The 25,795-nt window shown below is 43.8% G+C and overlaps 6 protein-coding genes across 6 annotated transcripts; 4 read left to right on the plus strand and 2 right to left on the minus strand.

Annotated features, from left to right (window-relative positions):
• Nucleotides 1-1,367: 1,367 nt before the first annotated feature.
• Nucleotides 1,368-4,020, minus strand: BDB00DRAFT_259923 (uncharacterized protein). The gene is made up of 3 exons (XM_053116692.1): nucleotides 3,688-4,020; nucleotides 3,410-3,610; nucleotides 1,368-3,338 (listed from the first exon to the last, which is right to left on the minus strand). Exons 1-3 carry the CDS (start codon nucleotides 3,916-3,918, stop codon nucleotides 1,491-1,493), a joined length of 2,280 nt encoding a protein of 759 aa, XP_052981527.1. The 5' UTR covers nucleotides 3,919-4,020; the 3' UTR covers nucleotides 1,368-1,490.
• BDB00DRAFT_259969 (ubiquitin carboxyl-terminal hydrolase-domain-containing protein) lies at nucleotides 3,696-5,306 on the minus strand. The gene is made up of 2 exons (XM_053116693.1): nucleotides 4,255-5,306; nucleotides 3,696-4,181 (listed from the first exon to the last, which is right to left on the minus strand). Exons 1-2 carry the CDS (start codon nucleotides 5,090-5,092, stop codon nucleotides 4,039-4,041), a joined length of 981 nt encoding a protein of 326 aa, XP_052981528.1. The 5' UTR covers nucleotides 5,093-5,306; the 3' UTR covers nucleotides 3,696-4,038.
• A 3,705-nt stretch (nucleotides 5,307-9,011) lies between these two features.
• On the plus strand, nucleotides 9,012-16,415 carry BDB00DRAFT_815381 (uncharacterized protein). Its single transcript, XM_053122902.1, has 10 exons — nucleotides 9,012-9,246; nucleotides 9,451-9,672; nucleotides 9,949-10,389; nucleotides 10,462-11,254; nucleotides 11,362-12,043; nucleotides 12,135-13,747; nucleotides 13,846-15,264; nucleotides 15,340-15,450; nucleotides 15,520-15,733; nucleotides 15,798-16,415. The coding sequence occupies exons 1-10, from the start codon at nucleotides 9,104-9,106 to the stop codon at nucleotides 16,142-16,144; spliced, it is 5,985 nt and encodes a 1,994-aa protein (XP_052981529.1). The 5' UTR covers nucleotides 9,012-9,103; the 3' UTR covers nucleotides 16,145-16,415.
• Nucleotides 16,416-16,438: 23 nt separating this feature from the next.
• Nucleotides 16,439-18,993, plus strand: BDB00DRAFT_815386 (fructose-1,6-bisphosphatase). The gene is made up of 8 exons (XM_053122903.1): nucleotides 16,439-16,919; nucleotides 17,010-17,113; nucleotides 17,196-17,454; nucleotides 17,564-17,642; nucleotides 17,742-17,764; nucleotides 17,873-17,944; nucleotides 18,076-18,235; nucleotides 18,333-18,993. The coding sequence occupies exons 1-8, from the start codon at nucleotides 16,833-16,835 to the stop codon at nucleotides 18,557-18,559; spliced, it is 1,011 nt and encodes a 336-aa protein (XP_052981530.1). The 5' UTR covers nucleotides 16,439-16,832; the 3' UTR covers nucleotides 18,560-18,993.
• A 100-nt stretch (nucleotides 18,994-19,093) lies between these two features.
• BDB00DRAFT_815391 (uncharacterized protein) lies at nucleotides 19,094-22,659 on the plus strand. The gene is made up of 6 exons (XM_053122904.1): nucleotides 19,094-19,332; nucleotides 19,433-19,995; nucleotides 20,076-21,717; nucleotides 21,811-22,043; nucleotides 22,123-22,368; nucleotides 22,443-22,659. Exons 1-6 carry the CDS (start codon nucleotides 19,203-19,205, stop codon nucleotides 22,467-22,469), a joined length of 2,841 nt encoding a protein of 946 aa, XP_052981531.1. The 5' UTR covers nucleotides 19,094-19,202; the 3' UTR covers nucleotides 22,470-22,659.
• A 1,941-nt stretch (nucleotides 22,660-24,600) lies between these two features.
• Nucleotides 24,601-25,770, plus strand: BDB00DRAFT_736532 (uncharacterized protein; the record flags this gene model as incomplete). Its single annotated transcript, XM_053118397.1, has 3 exons — nucleotides 24,601-24,954; nucleotides 25,174-25,431; nucleotides 25,522-25,770. Coding segments are annotated over 3 exons (861 nt in total), but the record flags the coding sequence as incomplete, so codon positions are not given.
• Between the last annotated feature and the right edge of the window lie 25 nt (nucleotides 25,771-25,795).

Raw genomic sequence — 25,795 nt, forward strand, 5'->3', positions numbered from 1 at the left:
TTTATGGATCGACGCTAGATGTGCTCTGCATACTCTTTCCTTTTGCCGTCTCTTTCATTCTTTCATTCTTGCTCTATCTTGATGTTTTCTTACATTAATGAAAGTTTATAATTAGAAACCACAGAGTAATGTACATAGCTTAGGACGAAGGGGAGAAACAATAGGGGATGATGTCTATACCTTCATAAATGGATGGAGTCGAAACATTTACTTCAAAAGGTTCTTTTTTTAGACCCACTATGAAATATCGAGCTAAAGATCCGTATATAATCTAGTGACATATTAACCACGCATCTTTACCACGCGGTTGATGGCTGACGGGTCTGTGTATACTGACTACTTCCGCTCTTAAGATCAAGATACTGAGAAAAATTGTGCTATGCTTCCTGGGTACCAAGCTTAGCAACAACAATACCAAAACATTTGCTGTCGATTGCTTAAATTACTGTCTTCGGCAAGTACCCAGGTAATTTTCATTATTGTTTGCTCCAACTTCTTTTATTTTACTTTAACGAGTGTAATGACTTTATTGAATACAAAGAATTGACAGTCTACTTGATTGTCTAATCTCCTCAGGTAGGCTGATGTACGTATGCATGCGTGGTATTTCATGTAGCGATTCTTCTATATAAACCGATATCACAGTATGCAGGTACATAGGTACGTGATGGAAAAACAATGAAAAGGTGCTCGTACATACACCCAGTCCGGCAGATAACTGCAGCCGCAGCCACCCTCTTTTGTCAAAACCCCTTTTGAGAACCTTAATGATATGGATAAGGAACCCTCGTGTACTATATAGAATGGTTTTATTTTTTGAACGCAAAATACAAGTGTGTGTGTGTGTGTGGTGTAATATGTAAAAGTATTTATATTCTTGCTTTTTTTTACTCTGCAGTATTAGTAGTAGTTGTGGGAATAGCAGTAGCACCAGTGACAGAAGCAGTAATAGCGGGCGTTGGTGCCTCGTCAATGGTATCTTCTTCAGTATTATCCGGTTGCTGTTGCTGTTGTTGTTGTTCTACCATCACCTTGTCGTCCTCGCCAACATCTTCTTCTTGCTCTATGTGTGATTTTTCTTGCTCAGTTGATGGTGGCGGTGATGGTGATGATTGACGTCGACGTTTATAGAAGAGAAGATAGGCAGCGGTTGTCTATCATAATCAGAGCATAAACAAAATGAGTTAATCCAATTGAATTAAAATCTTCTTCTCACGCTCACGCACCAACACACATGCACACCATATCTAACCCCTCTTGCTTCCACTTTTATTCTTGTACCAACCTTCACAGAGTTGGCATCCGTTGCGGACACATGCGAGTCGTCATAGTTGTACCACTTTTTATCCTCCCAATTTTGTGCATAAGCAGTATCTATTATATATCAAATGTTGTTAATATTAACTTTCACCATTTTCGTAGTAGCAGTAATCGTAGCCATTTTCTCTTCTTCTTCCCACAATATTGCCAACAACGATGACGAAATATAACTACTTACAATGACCGCCACCCATACCACCGAAATGGTTATCCACACCGTACAAGTCATAGATCAATCGATCTTCTTCAGGGACATCCTGCGCGTTCTCAATACTCAACACGCGTTCGGTCAGATCCAAACCTTCCAATGGGAAATCGATAAACGTATCGATCTTGTCACGCCATGTCTTTGTATGACTAAACCGTTTCAGATGAACCACCACGATTTCTGGCATGCGCCACAAGTCAAACTTCTTGGATGCACGTTGACGTTTCTTGCATCGAGGACAATACCACAGGTCTTCTTCGCTTAGTAATTCTTCCCTTGTGAACTCGTCCAGACAATCCGATAAGGTGAGCTGTTTCTTTTTTTTCTCCTTGGGTGCCAATGGATCGCCTCGTACTTCATAGTCGCTCCATTTACTGCCATCGATTTTCGGCTCGTTGTCGCCATAATGATGGCTGTTGCTGCTGGTTGCCAGTCCGAAGATTTGTTCGGCTTTCTTGGGTTTCCATTCGAGGATAATCCCTTCACCTTGACGGATGACTTGTTTTGGTGGTGGTGGTGTCAAGGAGGATGAGGAGGAGGAAGACGATGACTGGCCGAATGCTGGTGATTTTGATGATGCTGAACCAAGTCGGTAGCCATTCGTATTATACGTGTTCTTGGGCTTTATAGGCGAGCGTGGTCGAATGATGATGCTGTTGCTATTATTGTACGTTGAGGCTGCATCTTCCACAACGTCGTCTTCATCGTAAACATCGTCTGCTTCTTGCTTCTTTTCAGATGCCGATTTGGTCGGTGTTGCAATAGATGATGATGGTTGTTCATTGTCAGTAGTTCCTGCTGAAGAGTCATCGTCATCGTTGACCTTGTCATCCTCCTTTTTGTTTTCTTTTTCGACACCCTCCGCAACATCCTCGTCCTTGTCACTGCTGCAACCCTTTTCTTCTTCTTCCTTGGCTTGCTTTTCCTTTTCTTCCTTTTCCCTCTTGTTCTGCTCCTGCTGCCGTTCGTACTCTTCACGACGTTTTTGCTCTTCTTGAGCGCGTTCCTCTAGGTTGCGGAATTTGGATCCATAGGCGTTCGACATGCCCACGTTCATTCCCGTGGGGAAAAGAGCACTAGATCGATACGATCGTTCTTCGTTGATCACCTTCATTGTAAACAAGTTGTTCATGGGAGCCATGCGTCGTCCACCAGCAGCAGTGACAGCAGCAGTTGTATGAATCGGCTGCTGTGGCTGTTGTTGTTCTGCAAAAGATCCATTTTCTTGTTCTTCTTTCCCTTCTTCTTCTTCTTCTTCTTCCTCCTTGGCTTCAGTCATTTCCGTACCCTGGTCTTCGACAACTTCTTCAAACAATTTGATTGGTGTATACCGTTCGAGATGCTGAGCAATCAGACTGTAGATGTTATCGACAGATGTGGCGTCTTCAGCACGGATGCTTAGGATCATGGGTCCACCAAATGGATGAACTCGGCCATTTTCTTTTGCAGGTGCCGTTTCACAATAGACAGGAAAGGCAATCCATTCGTTGTTTGCACTGGCCTCCTTCCTTTTCTTTTTTCCGTCTTTTTCTTGTTCTTCTTCCTCGTCTGAAGAAGACATGATTCTGCCTCGAGCCAAAGTGTAGCCATAGCCACCATTCATGCGTCGATTACTGCGTCTGTTGCCTCCGAATTCTCCATAACCATAATTACTGTTCGAGCTGCTACTATTGCTGTTGTGAGGCACCTTGGGCACAGGTCCGGGAAGTTGGTACACGTAAATGATATCGCTATCGCCAATTTCACCCACAGAATCATCCTTGTCAAACACCTTGTATACTCTATCGTTGAATATCTCCAATACCAGCAACTATGTATCGATTATATTATTAGAAACAGAAGTCAGCTCGCTATTTATCTTATCAATCATTGTTTACTTACAGTAGACGGATCTTGTACATCATTATACTTGGCCACTTGTTCGCATAAATCAGTGATCTTAGCACCGGTTTTGGTAGTGATTATGATCTGTTGAGGACGCTGGATTGGATCATAGGGCACATAGACGACTTTGGTTTTGGTTTGTTTTTGTCCAGGGACAGGAAGAGACAGATACATAAAAGGATCAAACGTCACAGAGACCTAATTAACATAGAGAGCAGAGAAATCAATGATTGATTTTTATATGTGTTTCGCATTTCCTTCCCTTTCCACCTTACCTTATGGCATTCATTGCACTCGAGTCGGCTCTTGAACTGACCTTGGAACAAATCAACAATGACCGAATCGTTGCGTGCTTTATGATACGACCAACTACGTTCAGCAATCTCCTTGTCTGACATATCATCATAATCAGGCAGCTCAATATACGGCTTTTTCAAAATTCGGTTCAAGTCTTCGTGTAGTCCATCCAGTAGAAACGCAAGTAGTTCTTGCGAATCATGTTGCATATAGCCAACGAATGTGGGGTTGAAGCGACTGATCGTAAGCTGTGTTCCAATGGATGAGAGCGCGATAAATCAAGTCAGTTGCTTAAATTCTCCATACGAGGAGGAAGGCAATGGTGATGATTATTTTACCTTGAAATGTCTAGGAGCAATGCTGCGCTCTGTGCCGCTCCATAATTCTTCAATGACCTCACCATACGCTTCTGCTACTTCGCCCTTCATACCCAATGGGTTATCTCTGTTCAACTCCTCCTTGTGCTTTCCAGCTACATATTACGTCGTTGTCGGAATCAGCATAAAAAGAATTCGCCACCAACAAACGAGATGGAAATAACTTACACAAAAAGTATTTGGAGAGTTGTGGTGTGTTGCTCAAGCACTGTAGCGCAGAATTCATAAAACAGGTGTTGCCCAGGTTCGTCAGACCGCAAACACCTTTGTCAAATCTTTTGGCCTTTTTGTTGCTTTTATTATCCATCCATGAATGGTTCATGCTGCTAGAACTTGCTGCTGAAGACGATGTTAAAACTATTGCCGATGTCTTTATGTTGCTGTTGTTGCCGTTAATGCTAGAAGTACCGTTCGTAATAGTGCTGCTGCTTTGGCTGCTATTATCGGCGATTGCAGCAGTAGTAGTGGCACCATTACTGTTCCTGCTGTTTTCGTCGTCATTGTAAGTGGAAGCTGATGAAAAAGGAGGGGACGATGGTGAGGCTGACGTGGTCAAGTTGTTGTTGTTGCTGTTGCTATTACCAAAGACACTCGACGATGCTGACGAAACTGATGACGAATCCGATGAGTGACGTGCAGGTGGATCTCCATCAGTAGTGGTGGCAGCAGCAGCAGCAGGTACGTCAATCGCGGTCATCGTAATAGCTGGTTCAAAAGTATCTTTTCCTTCTTGAACATTCGTTTCTGCTGCTGCTTCTGCTGGTTTTTCTTCTTCAACAACAGCGTCTTGCGTTTGTTGGACTTCTCGTTCTTGTTCTACTGCTGGGGCAGTTATAGTTTCTTTCTTTGTAGACTGCAACGTTATTCGTTCTTCGTTCGTAATAGCTGAATCTTCTGTTGACAGTGCAGTTTTCGCTGCAGCTTTTGTTGTTTTTGTTGTTGTTTCTGGCATAGACGGCATATCGGTCTTAGTACCGCTGCTACTACTTTTGTCTTGATCCGTCATGTCTAGGATGCGCTTCCTCTTGCTCGGTGATTCCGATCCGTCGTTTCTCCGTTTTGAGGGCTCCACCGTGTCGTGAATGTTGGACGTCGTTGATTTCAAGAGATAAAAGAGAGAGAGAGAGAGAGAAAGAAGAGGAAGAAGACAAAGAAAGAGAAAGAACAAAGGAGAACAAGCGTTGCGTGTGTCGTGCGCGTGAATCAAAAAGTAAAAAAAGTCTCAAAGCCTCCGTCCCGCACTTGCATCGGAGAAAGACTACTATTTAGAGCATCTCCAACGGTCGTTCTAAATTCTATTTTAGGATTCCGAAATAGAAAATTTCGAGTTCCAACGGTCGTCCTATTTCTATTCTATTTTAGAAAAGGGTCAAATTTTTTAGAATAGGCGTCCCAAAATTAGGGCAAGTTTTCTAAAATAAAATCGCGTTGTTGTACGCAGTAAAATAAAGCTCTCTCTTCTTTATAAATCACTTCCTTTTCCAACAACAATGTCTTCCAGTTCTTCTGCCCCGATCCCCATCACTAATGTCGAATCTCGTGTCGAATCGACCACCGTTCCCGAAGTTGTCGCAGAATCGTCGACAGCAGCAGCAGCAAAAGCTGGCAATCGCGGTCCGAGCTGGAGCAATGAAGAGGATGTGTGGTTGTGTCAATCCTGGCTTGCCACCTCCACTCGTTCGTCAAAGGGCACCGATGTTCCCCTCCAAATATTGTGGGAGACTATCTACAAAGATTTTCTTCAAAGAGGGGGAGATAAGGATGTACGAACTGGCCAGGGAGCCCTCTCGGGCCGCTGGGGTACCATCCAAAGAGAGGTGTCTAGATACTGCGGTTGTCTTGCAAAAGCTCTTGCGCGAAATAAAAGCGGAAACAACGAAGAAAATGAGGTTAGGGGATGCTAGTTTTCATAAACGATACGATACCAGTACTGATGAATATATGGGAGTGAAGAAAGACTACGCAGTAACGCTGTATAAGAAAGCTGCGAAATCTGCTTGGAAGTTTCAACACTGTTACAATGAGCTTCATGAGCAACCAAAGTTCAGTAACAAGTATGTCAATGTGACAAATCAAAGCGCACCTGAGTATGTGAAGCGCCCAATCGGTCGCAAGAAAGCCAAGGAGCAAGAGAAGGATGATGGAACGCGCAAGCGTAAATTGGACGAGGATCGCGCTCGATTGGCGAAGGCTGAAGAGGAGCATGTCCAGAACAGCCGCAGGCGCATCGAGCTCCAGGAGAAAATGAACGACGATGAAGTGATGCGAGAACAGCTCGACAGATACTCAGGAGCTGAACTCGAGTATTGGACGCTGAGAAAAGGCGAGGCTTTGGCCAATGCAAAGGCCAGAATCGCAAAAGCCATTGTCCAGGACGTAGAAGTTCAACAGACTACCGACGACGAAGTTGACGAGTAATAGAAAACAATAAATAAAAATTATCTTTTGTGTTTTACTAGATCATATTGCCTTGGTGCTGCCACAAATGCTCAACGAGGTCGTTCTTCAGTTGATCGTGGACCGCAACATCCTTGATCTCATCATAGCGATTTAAGTATTCGCTCATGGTGTTTGGATCCCTGCGAACTGTCAAAATGGGCGCCGATCCAACACTTCGCAATACTTCGGCTTCGTTGTCATCAGCAACATCCTCTCCTGGATTGCAGCGCTGATCTTCAACAATCATGTTATGCAAGATTATGCATGCGCGCATAACCATTGACAGATCGTCGGGTTGCCATAGTCTTGCTGGGTGTCGAATCACAGCAAATCTACTTTGCAAGATCCCAAAGGCACGCTCGACATCCTTACGGTACGCTTCTTGCATACAGGCAAACAACTATATAAGTAGTTAGAGTTGCTGCTCTCCATATGCATTGTTAAAATTTACCTTTTTCTTCTTCTCAATCGGATGCGTGATTGAATCCATAAACGTAGCCCACGGCGGGTAAATACCATCAACTAAATAATAGCCTTTGGTGTAGTTGTGGCCATTTACAGAAAAGTTGACGGGCGACGTAACATCAGACGCCAGATCATCGAAGATGGGGGAACGCTGCAAGACATTGATGTCATTCAGCGTACCCGGGAGACCGAAGAACGCGTGCCAGATCCATGTTTCGAAGTCTGCTACAGCCTCAAGGATTACTGTAGCTTTCTTCTCTTTGCCTTGATATTGTCCTTTCCATCCGGCAGGACAGTTCTTCCATTCCCAATGCATGCAGTCCAAGGAACCGAGCATGCCAGGGAATCCGCGTTTTTCCGCCATATCAAGAAGCCGCTTTATATCATCCTCGTTTGGTGAGCGCAGGTATTCGTCACCAAAGATGCGGCTGATTGCCAAGCAGAAGCGCTTTAAGCACTCAAGAGCAGTGCTTGCACCTAGGCGAACATATTCGTCGGTCGCATCGGCAGATACGCCATATGCCAGTTGGCGAATTGCTGCCGTCGCTTTCTGCAGCGGTGTCAATCCAGGCGTATGAGCCGCGTCGTACTTCTGCGGAAAGAAGGCATCTTTCTGCTCCAATTCGCTTACGATCCGTTCGAAAAGCCGACGACTCATGCGAAAACGAGTACGGAACTTGTATTCCGGGTAAACAGGATTGTCGCCAAAATAGTCATTGTATAAACGCCAATGACCTCCAACGCGATCGCGGTTAATGACGAGATGACCAGGAACAGAGCCTTTTCTGGGTTTTCTCACTTGATCGTCGTCTTGGTCATCAGCTGCAAAGATTCTCTGAAGACGCTCAACTCTGCGCTGACGTTGGCGTTCTTCCTCGATGTCTTCATCGAACATTTGTTTTAGGTTGCGAATATTTTGGCTTGACATTGTGAAATGAGTGGTTGAAGTAGAAAGAGCAGAGCAGTAAATTCAATAGCCAGTTTTAGAATAGCGCGACCGTTGGAAAAACCATGCCAATTCTATGGTCCTGCTAGGATAGCGGCGTTCCATTTTAGAAAAATTTTAGAACGACCGTTGGAGATGCTCTTAGATCAGTAATCGTAAGGCACAGTTACAGTGGAGGATTACAGGACACGCGTTCAATAGTATGTACACAGATTTATTGCCTTTTAAAGTGGAGCAGTCGAGATGAGCTCTTGAACGAGAACTTAGATCCACTTTCTGACTTCAATCTCTTCGACAGCAGCTTTTTTTGCTGACACTAAAGGCATTATTCTTCACCTCAAATAACCGATACACTTGCTATAATTTTCCTGATCTCAAGCACAGCAGCAGTTGAACTTGACACCACGGACATTGTCTTTTATCATCATATCAGTACCAGATAAATGATACATTGCAAGGTCATTGATCTATTATGCATCCTCATAATGTATTTTTCCAGGAGCATGGAATGGTATATTACGTTATACATATTATTCTTGTCTTCCTCCAATAAACGCCTCTACTCACTACAGTATATGTATGACGACTAAATTGTCAGTAGCTAATCCGTTTCCATTACTTTTGCTTGCTGCTATTATACGATACTACTACTCTCTTTTTCAAAATCCCTGTCCGCTGTGCTGCTAGTCTATCGCCTTGTTAACTAACAACGGACGGGAAATGCAGATCTAATACTTTGCTATCAGGTACATAATTGAGGAGAACGACGATATAGCAGCAACTGACGTTTTCTACGGAAAGATGTGTGGTCGTAGGCATTCTTTAAGGTCCTATTCTATAAGAAATCTTCAACTATCTTTAGCATGGCTACATATTACTCGAAAGATCAAGGACGGTTCAATATCCAATGCTCCCCCTATTATGGTAGTCATTAGTGGGTAGCACACATGAAGATTGGGGCTGATCGGGAGCGTGCGCGCGTCATGGAACACAGTGTGAACACACAACAGTTCATGTATGACACGTACTTAAAAACTCAGAAACTATTGAAGCACTTTCGTACATTAGGGGAGTAGGGCCTTTCACTCTAGATACAAGAAAGCATATTCTACTCTGTATCATATACACAAGAACCCTCTCTTTTATCTCTCCCGCCCTTCTTACTCCATGCACCGTACGCCAAAAAAAATAAAGCATCGTAGTCCTAATCATTCGCCATCCATGAGCGATCCACCAAGCTCTGTTGCTGATGCAGCATTGTGTTTTGCTGACTCGTCAGTCGCTGCTGCTGGTACCACCAGCAATAACAGGTCTCTAGCTTAATATATAGAGCATACCCTTTTTTTTATATCTCTTTCTCTCCTCCTCCATTCCTCCATCGAGTTGCCCTGAGCGGGTAGTGGGTGAATCGCTTTCAAAGGCCAAACAGTTTTTTACTGACACATATGGTTTCTGGTTTTTCTTTCTCTCTATTTCCTTCTACGTGATTTATATATATATATATATATATATAGGAGCTCTTCTGCTTTACCCGAAAGATACAGTCTACGAAGGCGTACGCAACCTAGTCCTACTATAGAAGATATGGTGCCGTCGTCATTGTCCGCAGCCGCAGCTACCACGACTAGCATCAATATCAGCGGAGATGATGACAGTGACAACAACAACAACAGCTGCGCACCAGATAATGACAATAACAACACGATTCATCCAAACCAGAATGTTGGAGGCGCCAGGTATACATGTGGTTTTTATCATTTGTGTCAGTGGGCGGCGCGTGCATTTTGTTTGGGGAATTTGATGACGGGAGGCGTATGTGAGAGAAAGGCGTTATAAAAACCTGTTTTTGTCATACTTTCCAACATTATCAATTTTGCTGGTTTCTGTATGCGTTGTTTTCCTTTTGCCTCTTTCTCTCCCATTCACATAAATCATCTTTTCCTTCTTCTCTCTGCTCTATACGTTATGATTCCTAATCCATTTTCTTTCATATGTGATATTGCTGGCTATAGTCGACCTTTGAAACGTAAGCAGCAACAAAGAGAATCAGACGCATCATCGTCAACTGCCGAAACAACAGCATCAACAGACGTGCATCATCAACGTGAAGACGGAAGTAGTGTCGTTGAAGAACCATATCAGCAACAACATCCAAACAAGAAGCGAAATAAGGGCAAAGGTAAAAGAACCAACGGTAGCAAGGACAAGAAGGTGACCATGTCTTCCAATGCACAAGGCTTGTCTTCTTCAGATATGATGGGTCTGGATGACGATAATCATCACGAACAAGAACCTGGTGTGCGCAAGGGCAAAGAGAAAGCACTTGCTACTGCTGCTGATACTTCTGTACCCACCCACGTATTAATGCCAACAACGTCAGCAAGATTTGCTGCTGCTGCCACTAGTAGTGGCTGTAGCAGTGGTATTAGCAGTACCAGTAGTGACAGTACTAGGTAAATGTTGGGGTTGGCTTTGGGAATAAAAATTCCTGCAAATAACTGAAAAACATTCGCCGCATGAAATAGATCAACTCCGCAAACGCATCAAATTCCAACACCTCATCGTCTTCGTCTAGAAACTGAGCGTGTCATTGATGATATGGCCGTAGCCGATACCCACCACCATCATCATCAAGAGCACAGCACCCCAATTCGACCACAAGACGCCGATACCGAAGTTAATGAGGATGATGATCGACCTCCTCTTACTTCTGCAAGTCACTCTTTGGATTCCATTTTCCGAACAGCAGGAACAGCAGCACATACTGACGAGTCCGACTTTGATGACAGTATCTTCCGTATGCAATTTGATCTATTCGCAGGTGGTAGCAGCAGCTTATCCAGTCGATTTCGATCCATCCTCTCCAATTTGACCAACAACAACAACGACAATGGATTTGGTATAACTAGTACTTCGCAAGTAGCTGCATTGCAAGAGCTATCTGAAATTCTATCCATCAGCAACGAAGATACCTTGATGAACGTGTTTCCGTGTGACAGCTTTGTGCGCGAGCTGACGCGTATCTTGACCGATGAAGACGACGACAATGGCGATACTTCAGAAGCAGCTGTGCCGCACGAGCAAGATATTGCATTGCTGGATGAAGATGCCATGATTGCATTTGCGTTAAACAGTAGTGCTAGTCATCATAATGCTGGGACTATCGAGACAATGACGTTGGCTTGCCAGTGCCTGTCAAACCTGTTACATGTGATGCCTTCTGCAGGGTCCAGTATCTTGGCGCATGGTGCTATCGATGTTCTCTGTCAGAAACTAGAGCCGAGCGATTATATAGACTTGCCTGAACAAGCCTTATCCGTAACTATTATTCTTATATCATGAAGAAGGAAGGAAAAAATCATGTCGCTTAATTTACATACTTACTCCGCAATAACTTTATACATGCGTCTCGTTTCAATTACAAGGTCCTGGAAAAATTGGCAGCCCAATTTCCTCGTGCAGTCGTTGAAGCCGGCGGGTTGAACGCTGCGCTCAAACATTTCCATTTCTTCACGATCCATCTCCAACGCAGTGCGCTCAAGACCGCCGCAAGCTGCTTTCAAAACATCGATGTTACTAGCAATACGTTTTCGTGCGTCATTGAAATCATTCCGACCTTGATTGAAACGCTCTCTTATCCGGACAACACAGTGGTGGACGACACGTGTTTATGTTGGTCACGTTTGATTGAAAGTTGTTGTCGAGCGAACACTGCAAACAACAAGGACTACAGCCCTCTGGAACGTCTAGTGACAGCCGATCTGCTGGCGAAAATGGTTAGCTTGCTCCCTGTGCCTGGAAATGCAGGCGGTGTTGCTCGTCCGGCTGCTTTTGGTCACCTCTTGAAAATTTTTCGCTCGATTTCCAAACATTCGCCGCATTTGAGTTACCAGCTCTTGGAGTTGGATATTGCTGGGCGATTTTATCAAATCATGACTGGGTCAGCGGCGATACCTAGCATCGATGATGGGGACTACGACAATAGCAGTCGAGAACAAGGCATGATGTCATCCGGTAGTAGCAGCATAACGTTAAACAGCAAGTACCGCGACTCTATGCTGTCTATGATGGCTATTCTCGTCGATCTTTTACCTCCCTTACCAACAGGTAAACTGAAGCTCACATGTTGTTCCCCAGTTAACAATAATATAGTCTTAGCAAAGTATACTGATATATATACTACCATTGTACATTAAAGAACTCCTTAGTCCCAACCGATTCTTGGACTCAGAGCCTGTGGCATTGCGTACTCGATCAGCAACGACTTCGAGTGACGAAGGCGTACCACCTCTTGTCAAGCGACGCACTATCTACTACCAGCAACAAAAAACTTATCAGCACAATAACACCATTAATCACCACCACCACCAAGCTGACATGCATGTACAATTGTTCAAGGCCAATCCAACCATTCTCAAACGTATTGGTGTGATCCTAGTACCTTTACTTACCGAAATATACACCAGCATTGCCAACCTGACGCTACGAGAATTGGTCACCCACACATTGGTCAAATTGGTCTACTATGCCGAGCCAACTGCTCTGCGTACGATGATGCGTGGTGTCCCTTCGCTCTCAGCATTTCTAGCCGATATTTTAGCGCAACAAGATCATGCGACGCTTGTGGTAGATGCATTGTATCAATCCGAGTTATTGATTAACAAGTTACCAGACGTCTATGCCGATGCTTTTGAGATTGAAGGTGTGTTGCATGAGATCAACATTATTGCTAATACGTCGGTGGAAGATATCGCGACGACGACGACGGCGGCGGCGGTAGCATCATCACCATCATCAACAAACAATATGATCCATACTTCTTCCGTAGCCGTGTTGTTAAAACATCGACTTTCCTCCGGTTCAAAACAGCACCAAAGCAGCAGCAGCAGCAGCAATAGTGAAATTGGACTTGGTCAAGGCACAACGCGTAAATACGTCGTTTCGCTCGCACGAAACTGTGTACGTGTGTACAACAACTACATTTCGATGCAAGGAAACCGTCGTCTTTCTCGTTATTACCAACATCACGCAAGTCAACACTCTTCAGCGACATCACAAAAGCATCAAACACGACTGGAAAAATTACAATCCATTTCACAAAAGCTTCTGCGCGAGTGCAAAGACGGTGACAGCTCTACAACAGAATCAACAGCAAAAGCTGCGCTCGAGGAATTCCTGGCGTTTTTAAATGGAAGCACTATTGGAATCAGTGGATTCGAACTATCGCATTCGGGTATTATCGACGCACTCTTATCCTATTTGACAGCCAACAAGGGCTCGCTGGCTATACGTCGCAATGCCTTTGAGACCATCATTATGAAACAGCATCCGTCGGCATTAAAAACACTGATTGATCGTCTACAAGAATCATTGAATCGGTCAGAAGCGTTCCAAATTACGTTCCCGCTCAGTGCTTTCAATGATCCAACATATAATCCGATGAATGCACTCAACAGACGTATTCGTGTACGATTGAATGGTGAAGGGCCTCGGATACCGCTTGAACATCGCAATTTGGTGGCATCCGTACCGATTGCGGCGTGTCTCAAAGACTTGGAGGATTATCTCATGTCACGGATTGGAACATTGCGTACCCCGACAAGTTCTCAACAAGACGAAGAAGTTGATGCTTATACTGCGACTAATACTACAACTGGTAGTGGTAATCTGATTGATCGTGATAACGAGGATGATAGCTCGGACGATGACGATGACGACGAATCCATCTGTGATCCAGAGATGGTGCACCCATTTGATGAAGAGCAGGGCATGGATACTGATAATGAAGATGATTTGATGGAGTTGGAAAGGGTAAATGATGATTTTCTATTTTCCGGTGACATTTGATCTGCTGTAGTCAAGGGATAAGCTTACAGTTTTCGTTGTGTTCCTGTTTGACACTTTAAAAGAATGCTCTCACGAATAATAGCAGTAGTCCAACACCAGCCGCCAGCACCTCGTCCGCCCAAGCTCACCGTCACACATTACCAACAGCTGCTACCACATCAGAGACGCATGGTGCGCAAGACAGAGTCACGGATCAGAGTAGTAGTAGTAGCAACGACAAACGTAGTGGTCATTGGAAGATTCAATTCTACGTCAAAAACACACCTCTACCTGCACAGTCCACAATCTATGGTATCATCCATCAATTCGAACAAGCCAACAACCGGGCCGCCTGGATGCCATATTATCGACTGGACTACAAACTTGTATGGACGACGAGCGAAAATGGATGCGACACGACATCTCCAGAAGAGCAACAACCTGCTGAACTTGCCAACAATCCGACCTGTCTCAAAGCCCTTCAACTCTCTTCAGCTCTGTTTGTTCTGGTAACAGCAACGTCGACTGCTCTTGAGCAACAACAAAAGGGCGGCAATAGCAGTAGCTTGGTAAACATCCACAGTTTTGTCAATCGCAAACTGACGGGAAAAGTCTCAAGACAGCTCGAAGAACCATTGATTGTCGCAAGCAACTGTCTACCGAAGTGGACCCACTGGTTCATGCATCAATACCCATTCCTATTCCCCTTCGAAATCCGCTACCAGTTCTTACAGAGCACGTCGTATGGCTATCATCGTCTGATGGCTCGCTGGCAGAGTCTACAGATGCGCAACAATACCAACCAACCAAGCAATCAACGAACAACGAGCAATACTGGTAGCTTACACACTGCTGAGCATCATCATCATCATTACCCGCACCTTGGCCTATCAATACTACGCGACGGATTTTCTTCTTCCTCACAGCAGCAACAACAACCACTATTTCATCGTGTTACACGATACAAGGCCAAAATTCCGCGCACGCATCTACTACAATCAACCACAAGAATCCTCGATCAATGTAATGGGTCTCATGCGACCTTGGAAGTCCAATTCACGGGTGAAGAAGGCACAGGCTTGGGTCCTACATTGGAATTCTATGCTGCCATGTCTAAAGAATTTTGCAAGAAGTCACTCAATATGTGGCATGACCATAGCGAGGAAGTGAAAGCCAAAGGGGATGTGTATGTCTCGACGAAATACGGTCTATTCCCTATGCCTACAAGTACTACTACTACTACTACTGTTGCCGATAGCCGTCATCGGGATGCTCTTAAGCTGTTTCAAACTTTGGGTCACTTTGTCGCGAAAGCCATGGTGGATTTCCGAATGATTGACATGCCGTTCAGTCCTGCGTTTTTTAAGGTGTTGTTTTCTTCGCAACAACAACATGATCCATATGCTTTGGTCAAGGAGATTGATCCGGTGTTAAGCAAGTCGTTGGATGATCTCAGAGGTTATCTTGTTCAAAAGAAGTTATTGGAAGCGGATAAATCATTGGTAGGTTCTCTTTTGAAACTCCTTGTCCGAATGAGCGGATATACATCGACATATTGCTCAATGCTTTTCTTTTAGAACGAACCCAAAAAGATGGCAACTATGCAAGCAAGTGAAGTAAATGGTACTCGACTGGAAGATCTGTGCCTTGACTTTACTTTGCCGGGTCACCCTCACATTAAACTCAAGGTTTGTGTAATGAGCCCAACAAAATTCGCGCATGATTTCTTTATATCTGACGTTATTTTTTGCATGCAGGAGAACGGCGAGAATATACAAGTGACGATCAGGAACCTGGATGAATACCTGGATTTGCTTGTGGACAAGATGGTGGGATCGGGTGTAGCAGAGCAAATGAACATGTTCCGTCAAGGTTTCAACCGTGTTTTCAATGTGGATGAACTCAAGGTGTTGACGCCCAATGAACTTGTTGCGTTGTTTGGCAACTCGGTTGAGGATTGGTCCTACCAAAGTATGTCTAGAATTGGATTGGAAAGAGGAAAAGGGAAGACTAACGTGTCTTTATTATTTTGCAGCTATATCTGATGCAATTCATGCAGACCATGGATTCACCTCGGAAAGCGAAACAGTACAGAATCTACTGACGACGCTCGCAGAACTGAAGGAAGAAGAACGGCGCGACTTTTTACAATTCACAACGGGCAGCCCTCGACTACCTATTGGTGGCTGGCAAGCGATGCGACCTGTGTTTACGGTGGTCAGAAAACATTGCGAGCCACCTTTGGTAGCAGACGACTACTTACCCTCGGTTATGACGTGTGCCAACTATCTCAAGCTTCCGGACTACTCGAGCAAGCATGTACTACAACAACGGTTACTGAAATCTATGCGAGAAGGAAAGAATTGTTTCTTACTCTCATAATAAAAAAGTAGACATCTACGTACACACTGCGTTTATAAGCACGATAGCCTTACGGACTCGGTTACTCAAGAGAAAGAGGAACCGAGCCATTTTTCTTCCTCGGAAGGACGAAGATAAAGATAGCACATGAATTTCGGATGGCGTTTCAGGGGTGGTGAGCGTAAGCTTCCCTTGCACGTGCCTTGTTGCTATTGCAGCATAAATGTGCAGAAGAGAACACTTGGTCTGTGATCTCCTAGGCAACCAAGGCAAAGTGAGGTGGATAAGTAATCACTATGCAAGCCCTAGAAACAAAAGGAACCATCCGGATGGGAATGAGCAAACGTTTTCGTAATAATAGATTTTTTGTGGGTTGGGCCGGTCCGAACGGCGACAGCGGACAATCTCTGTTTAACCCCACACGTAAGTGAAAAACGCAATTGCACAAAGAGAAAGTCCGGCCCACCGCACGTTCTTTCTTTTTACGTCTTGCAAATCCCTCACTCGTTCCGCCGGTCTCACGCAAAGCTGCTTGCTTATTTGTTCCGTGGTGCTCCGACAAAAAAATCCCGACCCCGCATTCAATGATTTGACGTACGCCGGCTCTTTTGCCTGACAATTTATAAAGTCCTGTGATATCTTCTCTTCTCCTTTTCTTTCTATCTTCTTTTTAACGCTATTTCTTTACAGTAAATACACACAAAATAATATGCCCGAGACAAAGTTTGACGAAATTAAGGTCGGCCGTGGTGAGGATTTGGTTACTTTGACGCGTTGGGTTCTTGCCCAGCAACAGGTAAGAACGATTCTTTTTCTTTATCCAACCAAAAGATGTTTGCATACGGGGTATCGATCGTTCACTAAACATTTCGTGTGTGTTATATAGCACTGCGAGGAAGCAACCGGTGATCTGACCCTGCTGTTGACTGCTATACAGTTTGGCTGTAAGTTTGTCGCTTCCAAGGTCAAGCAAGCTGGTCTTATCAATCTGTAAGTTGGTTTGGTTTGGGTGGAAGGAGGGGGAGTGAGAGGTACACGAATCATTTGCTGACCGTGAGAAACTATCGACTAGGCTGGGTTTGACGGGTGCTGCTAACGTACAAGGTGAAGACGTCAAGAAGCTCGATGTGTTGGCCAACGACATTTTCCGCAACGCTTTGATCGCTTCTGGCAAGGCTGCGATTCTCGTATCTGAAGAAGATGAAAACGCCATGGTGATCCAGGACAAGAACTTCCGGGGCAAGTACATCATCACGTTTGATCCTTTGGATGGTTCCTCCAACATTGACTGTGGTGTCTCCATTGGAACCATTTTCGGTATCTTCAAAGTTGTAAGTTCTTCTTTGTTTGTTTTGGGGTGGATCGTCACCGGTTCTTATGTAGGTAGTATACATGACGGCAAGAAGGAGACTAAACATAAACCGCCCCTCTTTATGTTAGGCTGATCCCGAAAACCCCACCGAGAAGGATCTGTTGCGCAGTGGTCGTGAATTGATTGCAGCTGGTTACTGCATGTACGGTATGTAAGCTTGGGTGTGTGTGCTTGGGTGTGCAAGATACGGAAAGAAGAAAAAGGCCTTATACTGACTGACCATGGGGGACATCTTCTTTATGATAGGCTCATACTGTGAAATGATTTTGGTAAGCGGCTCGTGAAAAAATGGTTTTCACATGGTCAAAGCACGCATTGACATGGCACGGCGTATTCACCCGATTATTTTTTTTGCTCTATTCTGGATTACTTTTTAGTCTGTTGGTAATGGCGTCAATGGTTTTACTTTGGATCCAGCCATCGGTGAGTTCATCATGACCCACCCTGACGTAAGTATCTGAAGGAATGCGGAGGAACAGCACTTCGTTTTAGTGTGTTTCTGGTTGGCTTTTATACGTTCCGTGGGCGTTAGTGTGTGTATGTGTGAGGATCAAATAGACTCAGCAGTGTATGCTTGTAGATCAAATTGCCACCCCGAGGCAAGATTTACTCTGTCAACGAAGGAAACTACAAGCACTTTGACGAACCTTCCAAGAAGTACGTTGATGCCGTCAAGCAAAAGTACAGCGCTCGTTATGTCGGCTCCATGGTCTCCGATATTCACCGAACCTTGTTGTATGGTAAAGTATATTCTCCATTGTGGTTACACAAAGGCTTCAAGCATGATACGTGCCATTCCTATATACATTGTATACTCACTGCCACTGGTAAAAATAGGTGGCATCTTTGGTTACCCTGCTGACGCCAAATCTAAGCGTGGAAAGCTTCGTATTCTGTATGAAGTCTTCCCCATGGCCTTCTTGATTGAACAGGCTGGTGGTAAGGCGTCTACTGGCACAATGAACGCTTTGGATATCATTCCTGAGCACATTCACGACCGATCCGGTATTTGGTTGGGCTCAAAGGAAGATGTTGAGGAATTGGAATCGTTCTACAAGCAGTAAGAAGATTTTCCTCCAACACAAACAAACAAACAAAAGATTAGCATCCAATACCCTGCCCCTCCCTTTCCTCCTCTTTTAACCGGACACTCACACACACACATCATTTTTACAACTCGACTACTTCTCTTCTTCATCCGCAAACACACATCCACACACATCGTATATACACTATATAAGAAAGAAAGAAAAACACGGATTGACACAGTCCAAATGTATACAAAAATGCACACGGCCCCTGACTTTTACCGATATTATCGATATTACTGCATGCAGCTGAAAAGAAATTCGCTGATATGTGCATTGCCATGCACTGATAAATAGAGTACTCGCGAGATGATGATGATGATGATGATGATGCTGATGATGGGATATATATATTATACACACACACACACACACACTTATCATCTATTAGATAGAAGAGTCATGGTGCCATGATTTTAAGTGAATGTCTTAAATAAGAAACAAGGTTGATTTGGGCGCAGAAAAGTGGCAAAGCTGAAGAGAAATGGGAAAATGAAAACAAAACGCGGGGCAGGGCAAATAACCTTCTTCCTCTCTTTTTTTATCCCGTTTCTCTGATTCTTTTTCTCACTTTCTTTCTCTCTATTTTTCTGGTACAACACTTGGAAATAGCGCCTTGATGGTCCGATTGTTGCCTATAACAACAACGCTGTCATTAATACTCCTATCGGTATTAAGTGCCGTCGTGTATGGCCAGCAATTAGGCGATCAACAACAAACTGTTGCCTGGCGTGCAGGTCATGCGGCCGGTAAGAATCTTAGCTATCAGTTGCGACAACAACGGCACGACACCTAAAAGAATGATTTAGCTAACATCCTATATGCATGAATAAAATGATTATCATCTAGCCTACATTGACCCGTATGTGATTGTATACGGCGGCACCGAAGACATCGATGCCGATGCAAATAGCAACAGCCTGACTGGTTCTACAAGTTTATGGGTGTGGGATTCCCGCAACGGTGCATGGTACCATCCTGTCCAATTGGATGGCGCAGCGAGCCCACAGGTCAATTTCCGAGCAACGCCTATTCCTAGTCCAGGACAAATGCTTGCTGTGCTGAGTAATACTAGCATGACGGGTCCTTTGCAAAAGCTAGATACAAACAGCTGGACTTGGTCATTCCCTACTGCTAGTTTGCCACCTAGTAATAATGTAGTAGGCTATGCATTGGATGTGGTCAACAATACTATGTACATGTATGGCGGCTTGACGGTGGACCAAACCGGTTTCCCCATTACAAACGCGGTTTCTAACAATTTGTACACCATGGATGCCAATGCGTACACTTGGTCGCAAGGGTCAAATGGGCTTGGTGTCACCGATCACACAATGTGTTATATCCCGCATGCGAACGCCTTGATCAGTTTTGGTGGAACCACAACTGGATCCCGTGCCAATCCAATTCAAGTACATTCACCTCATTTTTTCCCATTTTTCATTACCTTGCATACTGTAATCGAGCAGATAATGACTCAATTTTTTTAAAGAATGTATTCACATATGATCTGGGCCAACACGTCTGGAACATGCAAGTTACTGTCCAAAGCGTTAATGCAGGCGTGCCTGGCGCGCGTCGACTACATACAGCCAACTGTCTTGAGGATCGGATGATCATTTATGGCGGCGGAACGGACCGACCATTTGATTCAGACGTTTGGATTTTAGATGCCAGCAACTACCCTACTTTAACATGGCAAAAGCCCGCCATGCAAAACCTAGCCCAGGGACCTAATGTTCGCATGGGCCATACTTCCGTATTGGATTCAGCTACAAAAAAAATCTATATCTATGGCGGTTGGGGTGCGAACGATGATACCAATATGTACATTTTGGATTATCAGAATTGGGCTTGGACTCGCGTGACTCCGGAAGGGTTTAGCAATAACAATGCTGCTGAGCCAACGCCATCGCCTAATGATGATGGTAGTAATACAAATCAGCCCACAGATGGTGATACCAACGGTAACGGGAACAAGACTGCCATCATTGTCGGTTCCGCAGTTGGAGGCGCGGCAGCCATTGCCCTTGTTGCTGCTGCACTTTTTCTTTTCTGTTGTATACGGCGTCGACGGCGAGAACGACGGAAGGCGCAAGAAGAAGAAGAAGAAGAGGCAATGCGTAATGTACCAAAGGACGAAAAGACGTTTAGAGATATGACTAGCGGGAGCAATTACAGACACGACGACAACGGCGACAATAACAACAAAGGTAGCACAACAATGCCGGACAGCGAATCCAAAGTCATGCTGCAGCAACATCCCAGCAGCAAGTCGCAGCCGACAACATTAGGATCTCGATCTTCAAGCGGTGCAGCTATACCTTCATTAATGCTTAGCGAGTTGGGAACAACCGGCACGTCGACGAATACACGGTCATCATCTCCAATTCAAGGTACAGCAGCAGGTTATCAGACACCCAACGAGATCCATACGCAAAAGCCAAACGAATTCACACGGCCTTTGCAGCAACGCAGCATTACCAGTAGTATGCTTGCATCAACAGGCATCTCACCTTCATCGCCTAGCGACCAGTACACGTACACTACCACGTTCAGATCCTCGGTATCAAGTAATGTGCCATTAGCACAAATAGCGTCACCACAACAACATCCTCTGTCACCTTCATCAACATCTTCTAATACTACTAGTGGTGGTGCAGCAGCAACAGCAGCCATGACAATCCCGGTTGATATATATGAGAGCGTCAGTCCGCTTGAAATGCTTGCTACCCTGGGTCGTCTCGACGAAGAGCAAGATGATCAAGAACAACGACTATTGCCATCCCGATACACCATGCTACCAAGACAACCCATCAGGGGTCATGCCAACAGTATCTATTTTGCCATGGATGGTGCAAACACACCTGTCGTTGTCAAGTCATTTGGTCGTCGTGAAGCATGGGAACGTGAATGTCGAGCACTCAATAAACTCAAATCCAATCATGTTGTTCAAGTGTTTGAAGTCTTGAACAACGATACGACGCATTTGGCCGTGCTTGAAAATTTGGACGAGTCGTTGCAAACAATTATGAGACAACAGCCAAGCCTATTGTTGTTTGACGATGACTTATCCATACGCAGAAAAATTGCAAAGGAAATCACTGCCAGTTTAGCCTATGCACATTCCAGAGGTACGCTTTATTTTCTTTGTGATTTATCCGAAAACTTAACAAGGATGGAAACAAAAAGAAGGTTTAATGTAACGAAAAATTCCACTACATTAGATATTGCCTTTTGCGATTTGAAACCTAGTAATATCATGCGCTCTAGACAAGGCGATTGGAAACTTATTGACTTTGAAGCGAGTCGAACCATTGGTCAAGAATGTGTTGGTCTTATCACGCCGCGCTACTGTCCACCTGAAGTTGCACGTGCAACTACGTATGGGCACGAAGGTGCCAAAGGTGTTGTTGCTACTGCCAGTGTAGATCTCTGGTCTCTTGGTTGCGTTATCTACGTATGTTCTAAAATAATCGTGATCCTAATTCTCCCCGCATTTTATTATATGATATATATTAATTATCAAACAAATACAGGAATTGGAAACTCGTCACCATGAACCCTTGTTCGCACAGACCATTACAGATGATACCGTTCTTCACTTTGTGTCACATCCATCACCATTGACGCCAGCACTAAGTAATGGACTCCGATGGAACGAGCAGGTTGAATTGGACATACCCGATTTTGAACGACGTATTGCCGATCCCAACGCACAAAGCCTCATAAAAGCATTATTGAGTCGTGATCCTATTAAACGAGGTAGTGCAAGTTACTGGATGGTAAGCTTATAATACCAATTTCGTAAATAGAAAAATAAAGGTGACATTCTAATCTTGCCCGCCTCATTTTCTAGAAAACCCATCCTTATTTCTGTACATAGAAAAAAACCATTTTGTCCCTTTTATACATGTAATATCTGTAAATTTCTACCTTCTCATATATCCCTTCATCACATTTGTATTAACCCACGAAGAAAAATAACGGCGGTATTGGTATTTGCAATATAAGAAAGAAAATTACAAAAAAGAAACGTATATGCTGATGCTGATGCATACGCCCTGCATGCTATATCGTATGCAAATAAATGCGTTCCATGAATAGTCTCAATACAGGAATTAAACATTCATGCTAAAAGATTATAATGTGGCCCAGTTTTCTATTACTGGATGGGGGCACACAAGACGTATTAAATCATGATGTGATAATCGTCAATGCAAATATTCCATAAATCATGACATTACTCGAGTGCCTAGATAACTTGATTTTTATTTTATGTCAATGTCGGCTGTCTCGCAACGTATACACCTCAAAAAGCATGGATTGGTGGTATCTTCGCTTATTATTAGTTCAATTGCCCAATGTATATAAAAACGAGGTCTGCGTTATACGTCGGTTTATTTTGTTTGTTCCTAAATCACAATCTATGCAAAACAAACAATCATGGATATTGGGTGAAAATATATAAAAATCAACACAATCTTCGAAAGGATATCATGCATGAAAGATGGTATACATTTGCTTGAGCTAATGTTTTGTTATGGAAAATCAGTATGTAACCTCAATTTTGCATTATTCGAGCGGAATATGTTAGAACTTTGTTAGTCTGTTGCTACGGAAAAAGCTTAATTCTCCTGTTGCCGAGGTTTGTTGCTATAGAGTATCGGTATGTTGCTATGGAAAGCAATGGTTCCGCACCCTGTTGCTGAGAAGAGGGTTAGTTTGCTGCTACGGACAATTATAGCTTCCCTCCCTCTCCCTCTCCCGGCCGGTGTTGCTAAAATCAATTTGTTGCTATATCAAAATCACTCTACTAGCTACGTGTTTTGGTTGCTATGGTCCATTGAACTGTAAAGTGGCTCGCGATAGGGAAAATATGCTTACAGTATTATGTTCCATTAGCTCTGATGGGTGGTTGTTCAATCAAACTGCTAGTTGCTCTGTGGATGTGTCTTTTTGCTCGTTCCTACGACAACAAATATTATCGAACATTCTTTTTATTATGATGCCAAGCGATACATTTACGTTTTATTTATTTAAAACTAATTTGATCAGATATATAAACGCGAGAGCAATATAGAACAGAGACTAATTTCTACGATTCTATTGAAAGCAGCAAAGGTTCTTAGACCGTTGTACTACGGTTGTTATAAACAGGCACTACCAGACAGATGGTGAACACGAAAACTTTCTTGTGCTACAACCGAATGTTTCAGCTAAAATGTATGAAAAAAGAAGAGGCCATGGGATCTCCCGAACTGTCAATCTCAGCGGTTATGTAGTACATTCGTAATGCAATTAGTTATCCCCCATTTCATTCACGTCCTCGTGGCGTTCCCCCTTTATGATAATGCCACGCACTCATGTATATATGTGAAAGTAAGAAGATCATCAACATCCACCGCCGATAGATAAACGCTGATTAGAATCCTGACTGTTACTTACTTTTTTTTTCCGGAGATGTATCTTCACGTTTTGGTAAAGTACCAAAAAAAAAAAAAGTAGAGTAAAGAAAAAGCCTTGGCCAATTCAAGACGAAAACGTGCTCCGTTTTCATCACCTTAATACACGAACAGACAAGGGTAAAAATAGTCTAATCTCCACTCCCCATCACCAAACCTCCCTCCCTTTTTCTTCCTTCCTCCAGCCAGCCAGACCTTCTCTCTCTGTTTCAATATACCACCAAAAAAACTCCTTTTTTTCGTTTACTCTCTATCGTCACACCCCTCTCCTTCTCTCTTGTCATCTACATCTATCTCTATCTTTCTCTCTCCCTTAGTCTTTCGTTTTCTTTACTTTTCCTTCAATATTTTTTATTCATTTCTAAAAAAAACCCTACATTTTCACCAAGACAAAAGTAACCCCTATAACATTCCTTTATTTAATTACCAACAGCAACTATTCTCTTAATGGAATCATTAACAACAACATCGTCAACGACAACGACGACCAACGACGACAACGACGATTGCACGCACTGCCGACACAAGCTTGCACAACAAGCTAAAACGATTGAACAATTACGCACTGAATTAAAAGCCAAAGACGAAGCATTCGAACGATTACAACAAGACATTCACACATTGAACAGAAAATATGTGGCCCAAATCGAACGGGTGGCGGACGTCCAACATGAAAAAGCACTCGTGGAACACGAGCTTGAAGAGTTATCGACACGCTTGTTTGAAGAAGCCAACGGCATGGTCGCAGAAGAAAAACGTCAACGATACTTGTTAGAGCAACAGTTGCGACACACTCAAGAACATTTAATAGCGGAACAGAGCCAGTTGCAAGAATTACGCGAACGCATAGAGCAGCTTCCTCAGCATCAGCAACATGACGATAATAGTGGTAATGGTGACAACGGTGTGACGAACACGGATCCCAATATGGCACGCGCTAGACATGATCTGCAACAGCTATATAATTGTAAGCGTGCTAGCGCCAATAATCATCACATGTACTACAGCAAAATTAAGCGCGCTGGTGGTGGCCACGGTGCCAACGGCGAGCAACAGCAGCAACTACAACAACGCACCACGTCAATGCCACCGTTACCTTCGGTTACTCAGCAACAACAACAAAAGAAACAAATGTCAATTGATCAGATCCAGCTGGAAGCGTTTCGTGAATTTGTTCGAGCATCACCAAATACCCCCTTTAAAAAGTTAAATCAGTTTATGTACATGAAAGTCTGTCAGCAAGAAGACGTCGAACCATGTCTACGATTCGGTCCACATTCCCGCTTGTCGGTCAAAAAGATGAACGAGTATTTGTCACGACAACCCTGTTTCATTGAACAACTTGACGAGGAATCGCAAAAGACAATGACGATCAACACCAATGTTTTACCTTCAGCAGTGATGACTCGACCCTTGTGGGAGCGATTCTCCTCGTCGAGCAGCAACAACAACAGCAATAACAATCATTCTCAGCATCATCAACAATGTTCGGCATGTGGCAGACCCGCTGATCAGCAAGGGTCACTTTTATACCGATTTAGACTGGACGAGTCAGACGATTGGGCAGCGATTGATCAATACTGCAGAGACCGACTCGTTGCTGTATGCGAATTCTATGTATTTATTCGTAATGTCCAAAAGGGATTCTATGCTGACCGGGAAATTGATGACCTCTATACTGAGAACATTCGCCTTCGTCTTCAAATGTTTTATTCTCGGTAAGAACTTCATTTCTCCAGTTTTTCAA

This window comes from Zychaea mexicana (genome assembly GCF_025766255.1).
Source record: "Zychaea mexicana strain RSA 1403 chromosome Unknown BDB00scaffold_22, whole genome shotgun sequence".
In the NCBI taxonomy this organism is placed as follows: Eukaryota; Fungi; Mucoromycota; class Mucoromycetes; order Mucorales; family Lichtheimiaceae; genus Zychaea; species Zychaea mexicana.